Below are 21397 nucleotides of genomic sequence, written 5' to 3' on the forward strand. Positions count from 1 at the left end.
AGCAAGCGCCAAGAGCATGGTACAGCCGGATAGATTCATATCTCTTGGATAATGAATTTGACAAATGTGAAGGAGAACCCACAGTCTACATCAAAGAAAAAGATGGTAAAATTTTAATTGTTGTCTTGTATGTAGATGATGTTATCTTCACTGGAAATGATATGTATCTTATTGAGAATTTTAAATCAGTCATGAAGAATGAATTTGAAATGACTGACATGGGTTTGTTGAGATACTTCTTAGGCATAGAAGTAGATCAAAATGAAAAAGGAATTTTTATCTCACAAGCAAAATATGTAAATCAAGTATTGGGCAGATTTAACATGCAAGAATCCAAGGCAGCAATCACTCCCACAGTGATGGGATTAAAACTCAGCAGAGAGGACAGCAGCAAGGATTTTGATCCTAGCTTGTATAAAAGCATTGTGGGCAGCATTATGTATTTAACAGCAACTAGGCCTGATTTAATGTATGTTGTTAGTTTGATTTCCAGATTTATGGAGAGGCCAAAGGAGGCACATTGGCAGGCAGCAAAGAGAATTTTGAGGTATGTCAAAGGTACCAAAATGTTTGGAATTCTATATCATGCCTCAGAACATTCAGATTTGGTTGGGTACACAGATAGCGATTGGGCTGGAAGTGTAGATGATCGGAAAAGCACTTCCGGTTATGTTTTTCATATGGGTTCAGGAGCCATTTCATGGGCTTCTAAGAAGCAGTCCATTGTAGCATTGTCTACAGCAAAGGCTGAATATGTGGCAGCTACAGCAGCAGCATGTCAAGCAGTGTGGATGAGAAGAATGTTGAGAAGCTTAGGCCAAGAGCAGGCAAAAGCGACAGTGATTTTTTGTGACAATAGCTCAGCTATTGCATTGTCAAAGAATTCAGTGTTTCATAAGAGAATGAAACACATTGATACAAGGTTTCACTACATCAGAGAATTGGTGAACAATGGAGAAATTGTCTTGGAACATTGCAGGACTCAAGAACAGGTTGCGGACATCTTGACAAAGCCACTGGATCAGAAAAGCTTTGAATTTTTGAGGAAGTGTCTCGGTATGACCGAATGCCCAGCTGTTGAAATTAAAGGGGAGTGTTGAAATTGTAATTTCAACGCTGCCTACGTACGCAGCCCAAAACCACTGCATGAAACCACAAACCGCCCAGAAGCATATCGCACCGCTTTTCCGGAAAAGCAGTTTCCGTATTCTAGGCTCCGATGCGTTTTGGTGCAGGCACGTGGCTCTCGCCTGACGTAAGCATCTCTGACATATCGGGAGTTAAAGCTCAGCAGCAAAGTGGGTTCCAATATCTTTGTCCACCGTAGGATCAGCTCCCGTGTCCTCCGCCGTCGATCTCCTAAAGGTGCACGGGCCTGCAGCAAATTAAATATTGCGTGGAGTATTAGACATTCCGTTGACCGCCGTAGAAGAAGATTTATGGAATTTATGTGTTTGTCGTAGTTTTAGGTGTATGTCATAAATTTTGTTATGGGCACGTTTTAATATATTTTTATATATGGTTTATGTAGTTTAGGTGAGGCCCTTTAATATCGTTATGGGCACACGTTATATTTTTAATATGTTTTTTTTATATTTTGTTATGTAAGAGCGGGCGCAAGTTTTTTTTGGTGTGTGGTATGTAATAGAGTGGTGGCTGCGTAGAGTGGCAATAGTTTTTGGTGCACAGCAGCGCGTTAATGAGGAATACCACAGGGGATGTAATGTTTTTTTTGTTCCCCATTATAAAACTGAAGTTTTTGTAATATTCACAGCAGTGAAAATCAAAATCTGTGAGAGCAGCAGAGTTTTATTTTGTGAATCCCTCTTTGCACAGAGGATGGAATTTGTATCAGTCTTTCAGTTTTAAATTAATAGAAATGTGTTGTGACTGTGTAATGGATTGTGTTCTGAGTTAATTTTTTTTTAAAGAGGTTCTCTGCAAAAGATCCTGGACAGAGGAAACAGAGCATTGTCTCTGTGGTGGTTATTTTGTTGGTTTTGGTATTTCTCCCATTGAAAAATACCCAACAATAAAGTGAAGCCCCCCAAAGTCGTTTTATATTAGACCGAGTCTTTTTTTTCCAGCATCTTCCACTCACATTCCAACATCTGCCCTTATAAATTGGCGTTCACATATTTCCCATAACATCCCCGCAAAACTGTGAATTCGCAAATACGTTGCCATTGGAGAGCTTATTCCATAAGAAAAAATGGCTGCTTTGATGAAGATCTTCGCGCGTACTTGAAAAAAAAGATTACACCCAGAAAATTTAAACCCTCCCAAAAAAATGATCAATCCGGAGTGAATCTAGGTTAGATTAAAGGCAACTCATGAATACTCTTTCATTTCTTGTTCCAAGGCTGCGATGGGTTCGTCCTGTTGGACAATTCCATGACCTTCACTAGCGATAAGTACGCCAATCCCAATAACAATTTGGCAAGGGGCTTCGAGGTGATCGATACCATAAAGAACCAACTTGAGAATCCGTGCAGTGGTGTCGTGTCATGTGAAGATATTATCGCCATTGCTTCTCGTGATTCTGTTGTTGAAGTAACCCCGATTAACCTTGCTCCGCCATGTTGTTATTTCTGTATGAATCGTTTCTAAAATCTAAAATAATCTGGTCATTTCATTTAATATTTAGTATCTGTTTAAAATTTAATTGACAGTTGGGTGGACCTTGGTGGGCTGTGATGTTGGGGAGGCGAGACTAGACAACAACGAACTTTAGCGGTGCAAACACTAACTTTCCGCCTCCCACTTCAAATCTGAGCAAGATAATTTCACTATTCCAAGCACAGGGCCTCTCCTTTGTTTCTCAGCCTTTTCTTTTACAATCTCGGAGCTATGGCTATGCTAGAGAGTTGGTCTAGTTGACCTACCCCCAAAGCTTAAGGATAAGAGTTATTATTATGTTTATTTATACCAAAACCCAATATTTATAACATTATAGCAACATATTATATTGTACAGTTATGAACAACCTTAAGTTATGAAGGTATGAGCATAATATATATATGAATATGTTTGTGTGTCTGTATCCATCCTTGACATTACTTGGTAATACTTTTCTCTATCGAAATTATATTCTTATGCTAGGCAATGAAGATTCTCAGCCTTTGAAGGCCTTGTGACACCGTGCGCATATGTGGAGGACTTATGCATTCTTTTCATGTCACATAACTACGTGGAAGAGAGCTTTCATAGCCCGATGAAACCCTGGGCATGTGTGCTATTCATCATTGATGATTTGTTTAGGGTTAATCAATGGTGGAAATTACATCGACTTCGTTAGTGTAACTACCTGCCCTCCGCCTCTCTACTGATATGGAATTATTTGCATTTGTGGAGGTTGAGAGTTGAGCTCTATAACCTTGAGGTTAGATTGATAAACAAAAGGTGTTTGTTTTCTTGTACTCAAAGGATTTTCCATCATATTTTGATTGTCTGGTTGTGCATTCTAACAGGAATGAAGATGGCTTGATGACCATGATGAGGTTTGCATACTAGGTCTTAAACTCGACCTTCTCATTCTATTTTGTCTTCTTCCTTGATTATAATCTTTGTGCATATTTGGAAATGGTTTAAATGGATTGTAATCACAAATTTCATCAACTTGGTGGTGTATTGGCAGGTTAAACTTTGGCTTCTTTGGAGGTTCCGCCATGGCTACCATCCTGTGCAAACATTCCTGGCATTGTTATACTCTTTTCATGGGCTCTCTTGACTATAAATTCTCATAACCCCATTTTAACATTAAAGCACTAACTTTATTAATATCTAGAGGGGGCTTCCCCTTAAAAACATTATGGTTACTAAATGTGTTTTCCCTTGCATCAAGGTATGGAAATGAAGCCTTCATCTATTTTCCTCTATAATATTGCTTTTTTGATATGGTCAAGATGGTCGGTATTTGATGCTGGTATTTGCCGTGGTATTTTCCCATGGTGATTTCCCATGGTATTTAGCTTCATTTCTTGGGGAAAATAATAAAATAAAGGCTTCTAGAGAGTCCATCAAGCCTATAAAAGGGAAGTGGAGCAAGGCATTTGAACATCTTGAGTTTGCATATCTTATTTTGTTTTATTAAAAACTTGGTGTGGCTAGTTCAAGTTTGAACTTGGAATGAAAACCCTGTGATGAATTTGTCTAGTGGATCCAACTAGGATTCACAAGTGTGCTTTAGTGCCTTAGATTAGTCTTTTGACGAGCAGCGGTGCATGCCATTTGTAGGGGCTCCAAAATTATTTGTATGGGTATGTATCCTTTTTATGGTTATTAATATAAATAAGTGGCTACATTTTATTTTATCCCTTTGTCTTTCAAGTTTTTGGTAAATAACATTTTAATTAGAACACTATACTCTACGAGATTTATTGAAAAATTCTCCATTTCAGATCTTACAGTTGTATCAGAGTTGTGCATCCTGCCAACTTGAATGTTTTATGCAGGGAAATTCGTTGGGATTTATTCTCACCCTAGATAGAATTTCCATCTATGGTGGTATTTCATATCACCCTAATTGGTCCTTATTTTTTTTGTTTTCCACAAGCAGTTTACAAACCATATCTATATTGTAACACCCTCCTCCCACATCTACCCAAGCAACCGGTAAGCCAGGGTAAACATGCAACGAGAGGCCACTATGATATGATTCAACCTCCTAAGTCACATTAAGGAAGTGGAACCAATGGAAACACACCATACAAACATTCAACATCAACTTCAGGACCCTCATGAACCAATCCAATACTTTAAACATCTTACCCTTGGGTCCCACTGAGCTTTTGGATAACTTAAGCCTCATTCGCTCTCATGTTATAGGCATGACATCATCCAGAACCCCAGAGTCGCTCTCACAGGCTTGCTTGCCAGCGTCGAGAGACTCATTTAGTCAGTGCTATGCGAACGTCCCTAGGATTTGAGCCACTTTTTCAGGCCCAGATCCCAGGTCACTTAAATAACATGGAAATGACAGTACTAAAGAAAATACTTGTTTAAGACCTTGACTGGACCCCTACTAGCCATGACAGACATTTCGTCAAACATATCACGAATATGTAAACTAAAGGTGTAAATAACAGATCTGAGCATAGGGGCCTCATACTTAGATGAAAATCTCTATGAAGTATTGACGCCTCAACACATCAACCACCATTCCATCCATTAGTTCATAGATACATTGATCATTCAATTACAAGTAAAAACATGATGAAATCCATACATGATTGTTGTCATAAAACACATACATAACCAACATAATAGCAACAAAAATACTCATGAAAGTACATCCATATAGACCACATATAATCCATCAAAATTCTCATAGAAATACAAGGAGGAATAATCTTTCATTAATGATGCAAAATCAAAACAGGTGATGGGGCTTCCATGTTCCACCCGATCGTAGAATGGCTGAGCCAAATATCTCTTCATCCATTCACCCCCATGCCATATTCCAAGCATGAATGTGGGATCTCATAGGACACATCAATCAAAACTAATCTAGGGCTTCCAGAGGCCATCCACCTCAACCCATCAAACAATGATTCCACCTCATAGTTAGACATCACAAAACCATCATTATATTGGTCTTCATTCGAGCCTTCCAAGGCTTCCAGAGTGTTTGTTCCAACCAAGGCTTCGAGGACTAGTAACTCAACCCACAGCTTATACAACACATCCATACCGTTTGTCCAACCAGGGCTTCCAGGACTAGTAACTCAACCCACCAAGGGCTTTCAGTGCATTTTTCCAACCAAGGCTTCCAGGACTAGTAACTCAACCCAATTTGTTACAAGGCTTCCAGAGCGTTTGTCCAACTAGGGCTTCTAGCAACTAATAACTCAACCCAAGCTAAGGAAACATGAGAACCAACCAAAAACAAACAATGAAATTAAACCCACAATCACCATGGCTATCTAGGAAATGGCAAGGCTAGGCAATCCACTATCAATCCAGGAAATACTCCATGCCAATGACAGATCACAACCAATAATCCACATGCATATGCCATGCCTGCCAAAACTAGTGAAGAAATCATACATGCAACTCGGTGCCTACAAGAAATCTGATGTACCTGCTAATCTTGATGCCCTCTTGTGCTTTCTTGCTCTTCCTTTTCCTTCTTGCTCCAAGAATCCAAGTATGCCACACCCTCCAAGAGTGCTCCAAGAAAAATCTAAGTCTCCAAGAGTATGAGAGAGAGAGAGAGAGAGAGTAATTTGAGAGCTCCAAAACTAAACTGAAAAAAGGTTACCAACTAATCCTCATAAGCCTTTTTATGAATGAGGCCTCTATTTTCTTCATTTTCCATTATTTTCCTTCAATTTCCTCCTCACATGCAACCTGTGACCTTTCACCTCCTTTTTCTTCTAATTTCCATTATTTTCATAAATAAATGTGCCAAAATGTCTTTTTGTCTTTCCAAAGCCTTAGCTATTGCCTTTGCCAATTTCCTTAGCGATAAATAATCACAAGTGATCCCAATCACTAGGATTTTGTCCAACATTCAGCTTGGAATAAGTGTCCCATCATCTGTGGTTATTATTTTTCCTTTATTAACTTTTATTACATGGAATTTTCACGAGGGTTGTTACATATATCAGTAGATGGTTTCTCATTAAAAAGAAAAACAAAAAGAACATTTTTTATGGGGTTTTCACATTGATCATTTTTGGGATATCAAAGGTTATGGTTATCTAGTTTATCTACAAGTTATTAAAGCGGAGTTTGATTTGATTGTGACAAGACAAAGACGTCGATTAGGTAAAAGGAAGGCGTAACCACTACTGCCAAAAAATCACAAAGACCGAAATCATAGATCAGACTATTTATTCCTCTCATTGCTCGCTGACAAATTTATTAATGTTAAAAATTGGGATCAAGCTCGAGTAATTTGGTAAGGTCTCTCCCTAGGTCATGAAGAGGTTGTGACAAGATCACACCAAGGGTGAGGTGCATAGGCCTAAGTTGAATCAGTTTCAATGCCACATTGACCAAGTTTTCATGGGAAGAACTACAACTTTGAATGGAAGAGTTGGAAATCCATTGTATCAAAGCTTGATGCTACTAAATTTATCCCTCTGCATGGAATGAGGCCGCCAGATAAAACTAGTGTAAGCTGCTAGATCATACCGCCACATAGATCTGGTAACCTGAAGCTGGTGGAGGGTGTGACTGTGAACCATAGGCATTTCAACTAAGCAGTGCTGAGCCACCAACTAGTGGACAGTGGGCTGGGTGAGTCATGGACGTATCAACCAAGTAGGGTCGGGCTACCAACCATAGGTTTTGGGAACATTGATTGGGCTAGCGCTAAACCATGGGCCGAGAAAATATTGTTCCTGCTACAGTTGAGGACAAAAATTCTCTAACTTGGAATGCGAGCTTATCTATATTTCTAGCGATGTGGTGGGCAATGCCTACCTCAACATATTCAAAAAATACTTTGTTGATTTCTTAAGAGAGAGAGCAAAATAAATAGTTCCATGATCATGCATGTTCATAGCTCTCTTGGGTTGCAATTCTCCAGACATGCAGGGAAAAAGTGGGTTAGGAGCTTGCACTCATCTCTCAGAAACTGCATTTTAGGACCTGTTGGGTTAGGCAGGGTTTGATTGATGAGGAGAAATTAGACTCCTTCAACATGCATTTTTACGATCCAAGTGCAGAGGAGTTGTAGAGAATAGTTGAGATGGAGAAGTCATTTGAAATAAATAGCATGAGGGTTCCAAGTGGGTTTTATTAGCATCCATTATAGGAGGTTAAAGAGGGGAATATGAGATGTTTGGAAGAATTGTGGCCAACAATTACAGAACATTGTTTGAGAAATTCTTCTGACAAAGTGTGAAGAACGAAGGGTTAAGGCTGAAGGAGCCATATACCTACATCGTAGATCCAAGGTCTGGTGATTGGGCACACTTACCACACTGTAGAAATGGAGGATCAATTGATGGGCCACATGATGACCATGTAGGGGTCACTAGGGTTGATGGCCTCACATATGATGTGATAATTTTTTTAAGGATGTGGTGGGTGTCTTCTCATTTGCAGCATAGATCCTAATAAGGGTCATCGTGGGGTGAGAGGCCCCACGATCAACATTGAGTAGTTGAAAGCAGTTGCTCGGGGATGAATCTCAATCAACCGAGCAGTGAATTTAGGTCACAAATTTTTGAAAACCAAGTTTTGTCTATGCACTTGTGGTTGCGGAGAGAAGGGTGGAGTGAACTACCATTGGATGTTGAACATTTTTTAGTTTGGGTGATGTCCTATAGACATACGAACTACAATTTAAATCTTTATTTGTGGGATTTATAAGGCCTTAATATAAAGGGTGTGATCTTTCACATATATAAAATATGTAACAAAACACACACACAAACACACACGTATATATATAGAAAGGGGTTTTAAGTCTTTAAAAATATTAATTAATTTAAAAACAAAAATCAATATGTTGGGAGCTTATTATTGGAGAGATATGTGTAGAGAAATATTTTGGGCATTAAAATAATCATTGTGTCTTTGAGGGGGGAATTTTATTTGTTTTTATTTATTTATTTGTGTGGAAAAGATCTAGTGTATTTCATATCTAGTATATGGGAATCTGGGTCTTGAAGAATCCCTAAAAACTGCCAAGAAAACTATTGATGAATTAGAGAAAATATGGGATCCTTTAGGCAGTAATACCTCCTTAGAAGAAATAAAAATTCAAAGAAATAGACCTTTCTCGAAAAGATTCCATGCCATACTACAATAGAAGCATCCTTGGGAAGGACAATGAAGACAGACTAAGATCTTCACGCTTAGACCTGAGTTGAAATGAATAAAGTCATCAATAGTCCTTTATAAGTTGGAGGAATTAGACACATGTTTATCCAAGGTGGGGTAACTAAAATGGAAGAAACTCAATTGGGATCTCAATCCGTCCATGCTTGCTCAAATACAATCCAAATTCTGGGAGCATCCTTTTGAAGAGGTCAGGCTCATAGTCACCTCTTGTCTTAGTAATATCATAATTATTACATTACAACTACCACCTTACAATAATGATATCATGAGGGATATATTCCAGCTAATGGTAGAAATCCTTCAAGGGTTTGACAACATCATGCTTCCTACCTTCAAGAAGAGGCACAAAATTTTAGAACTCATGACAAAGTTCAACTTTGGCACATTCATGATAAATCTAGAATGTGATGATTTAATTTTTCATATGCTCCAGTTCTTTTGCATCGACATTACAACATCTCATCCAGACATTCTCAAAACAAGAATGCAAAATATTTTGTCCCTATTCATAGAGGAAGATGCTAACATCTTCCAAACACTAATATCCAAATTGTTGGCCACTTGGAGAAAGAAAATGATTGTATCACTAGATCCTTATGATCTAGTTGAGAAGTTAGCGAGGAGAAACATAAAATTTCTTAGGAATGAGCTGACCAAGAATGAGTTGACAATGATTGATGGAGGAGGCAAGAACAAAGGGAGTAAAACCAACAACACGAATTAGCTAAGAAGGAAAGGACTATGCTTTATCTACAAGGGACCTTGGGCATCTAACCATTCATGCCCAAGTGATAGGAGCGAAGAAACAAGGGCCAAACAGGAAGAGATTCCTTCTGATCATGGGGATTCTTCCACAATTGGGTCCATTGATTTTCAAGAGAGTGCCCATGGAGAATCTGAGTAGTCAAATACATATGGTAAGTAGTAGCATGGAGTTATTCAATGAGACTTATAGGTTAAGCCGATAAAAACCAGCAAAGATGACTAGCACTTAGAAGAGAAGGAGGAAATTCTTCCCAATGGTGTTGATGAGGTAGACTCCTCTACAACCGAGTCCATAGATTTATAGGAGGACATCCATGTAGAATATAAGCAATCAAGTGTCGATAAAAATCCACAAATGCATCCATGTTCAACAAATGAAGATGATGAATAATAGATTTTCGTCAAAGGTGGAGAAGGTCATGGAAAAGACATTCAGGGAGACTTGAGTGAGGAGCCAGTAGTAAACTAGCATAGTGAGAATGGTGTGCACAAAGAACCATTTCTAGAATGCCATTCAAAGGCTTAAGTTGGAGCCGTGATAGTTGAGCATCTAGTGTAGATAAATACAAAGGCATTCAATAGAGCACCTGAATTTCTAGTAGAGGACTTCTGAAGAAATATTAAGCATTTCAAGGAAGAAATTATGATGTTGAAGCATAAAATCTAGATAGTCTGAGCCATGGTCTTACAGGTGAACAAGAAAATTGAGGAACTCATAAGGGTATGCGTCAAGTTAGAAACTAAGCTATCTAGCATTGAGGAATGGCTCAAGTCCCTCACGAGGCAGGAAGTGGGATATACTTGGGAGTCACGGAGTAGCCCTCTTTAGGGATACATTGACAAGGCTTGCAACTCTATCAACACACCTATGTACATTGGGGGAAAGGGGAAATTTCTTCAGATGGATCTTGTGGGAACCCTCTAGGTGGATTTTACAGGTGGGCCAAGACTGAGTAATGATTTGAAAACCTAGGAGAATCTGAATTAGAATCAGAATAACACAACATCAGCATGGTGTGATTGTTTCCCATATGTACAGATGAGAAATTATAATTTGGTAACTGGTTGATGAGATGTTTCCTAGGAGGAAATTCTTAGCTAGGGACATAATACAGTTAGAGCCATGACACGTAGGCTATGAAGTTGGGTTATGGTGGCATAAGAATCTAGGAGGGTATATTGATGGCAAGTTGAGTTAGTTTTTAGATTGGGCTCCAAATGGAAGTTCACACGCTAGTGCACCTATTGATGGGTAGTGGACTCAGAGGTTGGTCTGGGAACTAGGAATTAGGAGATCTATCCTTGATTGGGCGATATAGTGACATATTGTGATAATTCAATGGTTCATATTGGACCCCAATATTGGTACTCAACTGCTTCGGACAATCATACTAATAGACAATTGTGAATTGATTGAAGGAAAATAATATCGGGGCAGGAAGATTTGTAATATTCCTTGTTTTCATATGGTCAATATGGATGGTATTTGACCACAGTATTTTCCCATGATCTTTACCTTCCATTTTTTGGGAAAATAATAAAATAAAGGATTCTAGAGAGTCCATCAAGCCTATAAAAGGGGAGAGGAGCAAGGAGTTTGGGCATCCTGAGTTTTTCTATCTTATTTTGTTTGTTGATAACTTGGCATGGCCAATTCAAGTTTAATCTCAGGATGAAAATATTGCAGTGAATTTGTCTGGTGGATCTACCCAATATTCACAAGTGTGCTTCAGTGTCTTAGATTATTCTTTTGATGAGCAGTCATTTATGCCATTAGCAGGGGCACAAATATTATTTGTATGGGCATGTATCATTTTTACAGTTATTAATATAAATAAGTTGCTACTTTTTTATCCCATTATGTTTCATGTGTTTAGTAAAGAGCACTTTAATTAGAACACTATATTGTCCTAGATCTATTGAAAATCTTGTCATTTGGGATCTTACGTCCTTGAAGGTAATATATTAGGGATAATGGAATTATGTTATTCTTGTAAATATTTAATGGATAATATGAAACCAGACAAAGGGATTCTTGCTTCCTATATATAGGTTAATCGTCAACCACACTTGTTTTTTTCTCAAAGCAATTTCAAGGTTAATTTTCATCCAAGGTTATTTATTTCACCTCATCCCTTATAGGTATTCATCTACAATCACTCTTTTACAAGTTCTCTAGCCATGTTTGGCTTCATCTTTTAACTGCAGGCTATGTGAAGTAATTTATAATTAGGGTATTCAGTAAAAGGACTTGACTCGACAGGAAAAAGTTGCATTGTGTAATTTTCTTTGAGGTTTCCAATAGTATATTGGGCAGAAATTTGGTTACTATAATTATAGCCTTGTAGCATTTTGATTTTATTTAATGGTTTCCCCCTTTTTATTAACCTAAGTCTTCCATAACTGGCATGGACAGATTGTAATCTTTCCTACTTCATTTCAAGAAATATAACTTTTATATTTATTTTCTTTTGTACACATGTACATGTTATTACTAGTATTGTTCCTTTCCTATCCTATAGATGTGCACATGAATACTCTTTTCTAGTTTAAAATATGCACTTTAGTTATGTATTGCTATAAATGCATGATTTAGTGGATATATATATAAACCCCAGGTAGGCCAGAAGTCCTAGTGGACTCCTACCATGGGAGTCCATCTAAGTTCTTATTTATGGCCCTCTTAATAACTTGCCAAGGACAACACATTTCATGGGTAATTAACAAGGTCTCATTTCCTCATCTTTGGCATGTAACTTTCTAACGTGGAAACAACTTCCACTTCTTTTTAACAAGTTTATTTATTGTTGTATATATGTACATAACTCTTTTTCCTACACTTTAAAAAGAATTCAGTTTTAGGATAAATGAATATTACTGTGTAAGATAGATTGTTGCCTATTTATGTTTCTTTTGCTACCTGTGTAAATCTTTACTTGGGTTAATTCTCTCTAGTTTACTTTTCATATCCAAATATATCATGGATACCTGAGTTGATACCTGGGTAGGGGATATTTCCCAATTTCCCATAGCAGAGTGATACTTGGTATCATTGTAGAAACCCTTAAGTTTAATCCTCTATGCTTTAACGATTAGCTTTCCTGCCATAGATAAAACATAGTTACACATGTACACATATATATTTTATTCACATAACATTAGTAGAGTTTACTCATTCATGATCCTTAGTACACTTAGGAAAATATAGATAAATGAAATCCTACGTATTTCATTCATAACTCGAAACTACAGAAATAATATATTAACATATATTTTCCTAGATATTTATATACTTATCCAAGCATTCCTAAAAATAGATTACAGGTTGTCACGTTCCTCCCAACCCTAATCTATGTTTCTCACTAGTCCCCCCTCAGCTCTACTCCTTCCTGCTAGGAAAAGTACTCTGAATTTCTTCTTTAGTTTCGCCTCCTTAACCCTCACACCATCCTGCTAATTTTGGGTTCAGGTCTAGTCTTTTTCTCCCACTAGCATTTTCATTTATTTTTATTGTCTTTATCTCCCATGGTCCTTTTTTAAAAACAACTTCCAACCATGACATTTATCTCCAGTAATCTGTATTTTTCTTAGTGGTATGCTTAGCCACAAGTTCCAACTATATGAAAAAATTGGAGAAATTTTCCTTTGTTGTTTTGACCCCTTCTTGGGCATAATTGATTCCAACTATTTTCCTGGTAGTTGGGAGTCTAATCTCTTCACATGACTGCCTTTAATATATTGCTAAGAATAATAACACACAACAATTTTCTTTCTATTATTCAAAATAAATATTTACATAGTCGTAATCTATTACTTGTCCTACTTGGCTTTTCAGTGAGAGGTCCAATATAAAAGTTACAAAAGAGACAATTTTAACACGGTTATCATAACAATATGACATTCATTGGCATAATATTACATAATATTGTAGTTTATTCGATGCCATATTGCAACATTACAAAATTAGGATTTAATGTTAAGTTTATATATTGGGTTTAATATTATGGTTTATAATGTTTGTTTATAATATTACGGTTTATAATATTTGATCTAATATTAGGGTTTGATATTGAGTTTATCATATTAGGTTTAATATTATGATTACTAATATTTGGTTTTTTAATATTATAGTTTATAATATTAGGTTTAATACTAGGGTTTGTAATATTGGGTTTAATACTTGTTTTATAATATTGGCATTAATATTAGGGTTTATAATATTAACGTTTATAATATTGGGTTTAATATTGAATCTATAATATTGGTTTTAATACTAGGGTTTACAATATTGGGTTTAATATTAGTGTTTTTAATATTGGATTTATCATATTACGGTTTTTAATATTGGGTTTAATATGAGAATTCAATGTTGGGTTTATAATATAACCGGGGAATAGTTCAAAGTAATGTGATCTTTGAGAGATCTAAGGTTCAAATCCTCTAAGTCATGACCTCGTTCAAAATATGGACTTCAATAAAGAATTAGTTACATTTAAGGACATCAATTTAAAAACATATATATAACTTAAAAGAATTAGTTACATTTAAGCACATCAATTTAAAAATAAATGTAACTTAAAGAAGATAGATTATTATACTGCCACACTCATGATATTATGCATTAGATTTTTGACGGACAAGTCTACCGAGGCTGAGGACCGAGTGGCTAATGTGTTGAGAACACCTAGCTTCTGGGTTGGATAGTGATGGGAATTTGCATGTGAATATTGTTCTGTGTGAATTTTCTTACGAAAAACCTGGTGAGAGAAAGAACCATCAACTTTCTTCAAGACAAGCACATCAAGGAAGGGCAAGCTACCTTCAACTTCAGTGTCCATGGTAAATTTTATGGATCTTGATTGATTGTTGAGATGTTGAAATAATAAATCCAATTTTTCACGACCATGGGGCCATAGGATGAAGGTTTCATCCACAAACCTTTTACACTTCTTAGGTTGAAATTGAGTAGAAGCTAAAGCTTTAGATTCAAAATCCTCCATGAATAGGTTAGCAACAACAGGAGAGATGGGAGAGCCCATAGCAACCCAACAGGTCTATTCATAGAATTCACCTTCAAAGTGTTTTTTTCCTTCCAAGCTTAAGAATAAAAAATCACTACACAAATATCTAAAAATGATACATGAATATATCAACTATATCAATAAATTATGGCAGAAAATATCTGAGACAACTACCCACATGCATTATCTTCTACAATGGCTACAATAAGACCTTCATGTTATGATTCAATAAGTATTTGAAAGTTAGTTTTTAAATAATATTGAAAAATAAATATGTATGTTAAACATTATAAATTGCATTGGTCAATATTAAATTAATAGTGATCAACAAACCAATTGATTATTAAAATCTTTTCTTGCCAAAGACAAATAATAAGAAAATGAAATCTTATTAACTATTTATTAATTAAAATATAATTTAATTATTTTATAATATTGAAATTACTTTCATATTAAATATTATTAATTAGCAAATTCAAAATTAAAAAAATTGTTATTTAACACGTTTAAAATTTAATTATTTTATAATATTTAAATTACTTTCATATTAAATATTATTAATTAACAAATTCAAAATTAAAAATAAATAAATAAATATTGTTATTTAACGAGTTTAAAATTTTATTAGCAAAATTAAATAACTTTACAAATAAATAAATACAATGAGATAAACTCATTAATAATTAAGTGAAAATTAATTAAATCTTAAATTTTTATTTAATATATATAAATAAAAAATGTTTACGGCTACGCTCTTAGGTGAAGTCTGTTGTGTTTGCGAATAATCAAACTGCATCTTCAGACGGCGGCTATGGTTCTTTGACGTCAACATCCTTGGTTATGCGGCTATGGTTCCTTGTCCCTAACATCCTAATAATTTTGATGAAGATAGACCCATGATCCCACGGGAATCGATCCCTTGACTTGACTGTTACGAAAACAAACTCATTCTTCGTCATATGCCTCTTTCACAATGTCTGGCGCGGACCATTCAGTTTGAAAACTGCGTTTAGTGCGACTCATTCTCCTCTATTCCATTTAGAGGAAGTTACGTAAACAGATTCATTGGGTTTAGTAGATCATCTTCATTTTAGAGGAAGTTACGTAAACAGATTCATTGGGTTAAAGACTAAATTGGGTTTAGTAGATCATTTTTATTTTTATTAAAAGTGAAATAATTAAAAAAATAGTTGAATAAGACATAATAAAAAATCTCTTAATACAATACAACTATATTAATTAATGTAATTATATAAATTAAATGATCCCTAAACATAAATAATCATAAATTTATGATATATATTAAAACATTTATTTCATGTCATTTTATCAAAATTTAAAAAATATATAAAATTAAATAAATAGAAATTTTATTTTAAACTATTATTAATTCTAAAATAATTAATATATAAATTAAACATATATAAAAACATGTAACATAATTTTTAAATCTAGATATTCACCCCATTTTACCATAGATATTCTTAACCTATGGATTATAAATAATCTTTGTTACAATACTATGGATTATCAATACTTCATGCCCAAAAAACCATAACTCATTTTATATTTTTCATATGATTTTTTTTAAAATTAATAGTTTAATTAAAAGGGAAGAAACATCATAATTACTTTGAGATAAATCTCAACTTTTGATTTGTGACTATTACTAAGAATAGTTTAGAATATTTAGTCAAGATTAAATCTCTCTATCCACCAAATATTTATAAATAATTAATTACATATTTGAAAACTCTCATTTAAAATAAAGTGGTCGATATATGTCCTGCACATTAAATATATTATCAAATGCAAAAAGAGGTTAAAATGTGCCACAAGATGGTTAGATGGGCTAGAGAGGTTAAATTGTGCCACAAGATATTTAGGAGGTCCATCACCTATTTACAGAATAAGAATATTCAAATGGGGTGAATCTTCATGGTTAATAATCTTGTTGCATGTTTATATATAACTTATATATATTAATTATTTTTATCATTATTGTTAATAATTATAATAATAATTCAAAATAAAGTTATAATTTAGTTATTTTTTATGACTTTTTAGATTTTAGAAGTGTTTTGATGTTTATTATGGATATACATAAACCATATTGAAATATTTCACTTGACATGACCATTGAAATATCATATTTATGGACCACATTCTCCACACTAAAATATTTTTTTATTAGTGATATATTTTTAAATACACATTGAAATATTTATTTATGATACACATTGAATTTTTTATTATTATTAATATTTTTTTAATTTAACATATTAATGTTAAATTAAGAATTGAATAAATTACACATCTCTTCTTTGCCTTCCATGAGCAAGTAATTGTTTTATTCTCTTTGAATTACTTCTTCTTTGTGGGCACTGAATATTTTATTATAATCAACATCAAAATATATATATTTTTATTCATTTTGTATAGATATATATGAAGTTGATATTGAAATAAATTAGTGAATATGTGTATTCAAATAGTTTATTTGACTTATATATTGAAATAATTTCATAAAATATAAAAATTATATATCTTCTTCTTATATATATGATTTTTTTTACTTGTGTTATTTTATGTTTGTAAAGTTGATATAAAATTATATTGTTTCACATGGACATCAAAATATTTTATTTATGGTAGATGTGAAATATTTTTATCTATTTTCATTTATATTGGATTATAATATCTATAAAAAATGGAGAGCACATAATTTATATTAGGTTGAGATATTCACAATAAATAGAGAGAACACAATGAAAATAAAATTATTCATGTTTTATAATATTTTTAATTAAAATTTAATATATATGAAAGTATACCTCCCCAGCAATCATACCAAATATTGAAAATTTATATTAATTTTAATTACTTGAAAAATGTTAAATAATTAATAGTGTTATAAATATTATTAATTTAAAATAAGATTCCCCAATATTACTTTTCTAATGAATATTATTTAGCAACTACGTTAATGCTGTTATTTTTTATGTTAATAGATTAATAAAAAAACAAATTTTAGCTTTTCAAACAAACTAATAAAATGAAAATGATTTTAAGATATATATTTTTTATTAAGCAATCATAATCCTTTAAAAATATATTTAAATAGAAATTAAATTAATATATAAAATTCTATAAATAGAAATTATAGCCATTGCTGCTCGTGAATCTGTTGTTGAAGTAACCCCGATTAACCTTGCTCCGCGATTATTTCTGTATGAATCGTTTCTGAAATCTAAAATAATCTGGTCATTTCATTTAATATTTAGTCTGTCTGTTAAAAATTTAATGGACAGTTGGGTGGACCTTGGTGGGCTGTGAGGTTGGGTCGGCGAGACTCGACAACAGCGAACTTTAGCGGTGCAAATACTAACATTCCGCCTCCCACTTCCAATCTTAGCAAACTAATTTCATTATTCCAATCACAGGGCCTCTCCAAAAAGGAAATGGTCACACTATCTGGTAATCATAATATTGTTTTTATTTTTCAGTTATGATATTAATTTTCAGGACTAGTATATTATTTTTTCATTTATGATATTTAGATGAAGATGCATCTCTTCAAAAAACAAAGATACAATTAATCATAAAAGAGCATGAAGAATTAATGACTGTACATCAGTGTATATTTTGATGGCTGGTTTTGAGTTGATGTGAAAATATATTCAATCTACAGATGGTCATACTATAGGGCAAGCACGGTGCGTAAGTTTTAGACGCCATATTTACAACGACACAGATATAGAATACTCAACTTTGTTGCGTTCGAGGTGTCCAAGGACCACCGGCTCTGGAGACAGCAACCTGTCGCCGTATGATTATGTGACTCCCAGTGTTTTTGACAACAAGCACTACATCAATCTGAAATGCAATTAATTATAAGAAAATAAGATTTAATAAGATTTAATTAGTTTCAAATGGTCAAGACAGGGTCTTGCTAGATGGGAGATCACAGTATCAATTCCCGAAAACTCTTGGGGTCAGGTATTGCAGTGGGCTGCAGGGCGTCAAGTCTGGGCTGCAGGGCATCAAGTCTGATTTCCGTTGACCTAACATGATTTCCATTGACTGGACCGAAGGTGTCCGTGAACCACGCTCAAAAAAAGAAAAGATTTAATTACCGTAGATCAGTGCATATATTGATAGCTGGTGTTAGGTTGATCTGATATGATATTCTATCTGGTGGACGTATTTTATTTTATTTTATCTTGTAAGGTGAAAGAAAGGTTTGAATTTTAAATATCATGTTTTCAAAATATATTAAAATAATAATAATTATTTATTTTAAGTCAAATATAAATTGTGTATAAAAAAATAATGATAATAATAATTTACTCTTAATCAAATATTGAATTATGTATGAGGCTTTATTGTTTATGAGGCATGAAAGTTTAAGCTGATATACATATTCTACTTTTGATTATTAAAATTTTAAATGATGTAACTACTCTATAGTTTTGGATTTGAAATTGTAATCCTTTCGTAATATATTAATAATTATTAAATCCATTCAAATGGTACATATAAAAGCCGAAGTTACCGGAATCATCTGCCTGAGCAATTGGAAGCCGAAGTTACAATTAACAAATTTATAATTTATAAGATTCAAGGGCAACGTCTAAACGCTAATTTAATTGTCTAATTCTGGTGGGAAACCTGCAACTGATGGATTTTCATTTTCTACCTGATACATTATTTGGTATGCAATTTTGACCATCTTGGTCAGCTTAAAAATCTCCAAAATCCTCGAAGTGTAATAATTTTTTTTTTCAAAATAAGAGGGGCTAGTTCTCTTTAGAAGCATTATGGCTTTAGAGGTTTAATAAGTTATAATGAATGGAAATTGTAAAAGCATTATGGCTTTAGAGGTTTAATAAGTTATAATGAATGGAAATTGTAAAAGTTGCAGATTAAAATTTTTGAACTGTCGAAGGAATTCGTCATCGAGAAATTCATGAAAACATGTAGGTCGGGAATTCGTCATCGGAAAATTCATGAAAACATGTAGGTCGTTCCTAGAAGTAGGTTTACGCGGTTTTACTCACACTTCGAGAATGGTCAAAATTTAGTCCACCCCATTTTCTCAAGAAATCTTTATGGACGGTTGAAGATAAAAGTGGGTAAGAAGCAGGAATTGATGGGCTTAAGAATTAAGAAGCTAAAAGTAATATTAAAAATTAAATTTAAAATTAAATTTAAAAATATAATTTTATGTTGCAGGGTTATATTTATTCAAATTTTTTCTCATAAAGCAAGTATATTTTAATTGAGAAAAGTAAAATGTTTATATATTTATAAAAAAAAAAATATATATATATATATTAATTTTTATTTTTATTTTTAAATATGTTTTCGAAATTTTATTGTTTGTTATTTTGCATTAAAATATGTGAAAATTTAATTGAATGAAAGAAAATAAAATTTTGAAAATATATATAAAAATATTCACAAACATTTTATATCTTGCAAACTGCTAAGATTTACAAATATTCATTCTTCACATTTTTTCCATTTCTTAAAATTTAATAAATAATTAAATAAATTTTATTATGATTAATAAGAGGAATATATTATTGCATTGTATTCTTCTACAAAGTATTGGCTTCCAATAACTTTCAAAATTTTCCCATTTCAAAATGTTAAAATTTAATAAATAATTAGATAGATTTTATTAAGAATAATAGGAGAAATATATTGTTACACTACATTTTTTACGAAGTGTTAATTTGCAATAACTTTGACTTATAATCTGGTAGGAGTCGTTATCATTAATAAAAATATTATTAATTAATTAACAGCCATGCACATCAATAAATGTGGTAGATAACTTTGACTTATAATTTGGTAGGAGTCATTATCATTAATAAAAATATTATTAATTAATTAACAGCCACGCACATCAATAAATGTGGTAGATATATGTAGATAGGTGTATATTAATCACATGCACAACCATATTACTAAATGTGGTTGGAAAACAACAATAATGGTTAATGGTATAGATATAATATTATTCAGAATATTAATATTCATATTGATAAATATATAATAGTAAAAATAGTAATAATATTACAAAAATAACTATTATCATAAAAATATTAGTATTTTTAATTTTGTATTAAATATTGTTAATCATATTAAATATTCAATATTGTTAATTTTTATATTTGGTTTACCATGGTTGATTTTCATATTGAGACAATATTTGTCACAATGTGGCCTTGGATCATGGTTGATCATGTTCACCATGGTTGACAATGGTTGACCATGGTTGATTTTCATATTGAAACAATATTTGTCACAATTGTGACGTTGGACCATGGTTGACAATGTGATTAATTCTAAAACCATAAATCCAAGGGATTAATATTATAAACCTAAGGTATATAAACCCTAAGATAAATATTATAAACCCTAAAATAAACATGGTTGACCATGATTATAAACACATGGGATTTATATTAAACCCTATGAATAATATTATACCCTAGGAATATAAAACCTTAGATTAATAACCCGAGTGGATTGATATTATAAACCCAAGGAAATAATAAAACCAAGGGATCAATACCAAAAACCCAAGGGACTAATATTAAACCCAAGGGATAAATATTATAAATACTAAAATAAACATGGTTGACGATGATTATAAACACAAGGGATTTATATTAAACCATAGGATTTATATTATAAAACTTATGAATAATACTATACCTTGGGAATACAAACCCTTAGATTAATAAACCCAAGGGATTTATATTAAAAACCCAAGGGATTAATTCTAAAACCCCAAGGTA

At 33.2% G+C, this 21397-nt stretch overlaps 1 protein-coding gene across 1 annotated transcript; it reads left to right on the forward strand.

Moving 5' to 3' along the window:
• Positions 1 to 2394: 2394 nt before the first annotated feature.
• On the forward strand, positions 2395 to 18638 carry LOC149138538 (peroxidase 4-like). Its single transcript, XM_089450384.1, has 4 exons — positions 2395 to 2553; positions 17897 to 18062; positions 18277 to 18422; positions 18531 to 18638. The coding sequence occupies exons 1-4, from the start codon at positions 2395 to 2397 to the stop codon at positions 18636 to 18638; spliced, it is 579 nt and encodes a 192-aa protein (XP_089306510.1).
• Positions 18639 to 21397: the final 2759 nt, after the last annotated feature.

This window comes from Pinus tabuliformis, chromosome X (assembly GCF_031772625.1).
Source record: "Pinus tabuliformis cultivar Carrire ecotype Pingquan chromosome X, CPIR1, whole genome shotgun sequence".
Lineage (NCBI taxonomy): Eukaryota > Viridiplantae > Streptophyta > Pinopsida > Pinales > Pinaceae > Pinus > Pinus tabuliformis.

Excerpts from the sequence above, each read along its gene's own strand:
- LOC149138538 (XM_089450384.1), top strand. The coding sequence starts at position 2,395 with ATGACCTTCACTAGCGATAAGTACGCCAATCCCAATAACAATTTGGCA. Across the intron at positions 18,063-18,276 it reads GGAAATGGTCACACTATCTG|ATGGTCATACTATAGGGCAA; the intron begins GTAATCATAATA and ends TTCAATCTACAG. Across the intron at positions 18,423-18,530 it reads ACCTGTCGCCGTATGATTAT|GGTCTTGCTAGATGGGAGAT; the intron begins GTGACTCCCAGT and ends TGGTCAAGACAG.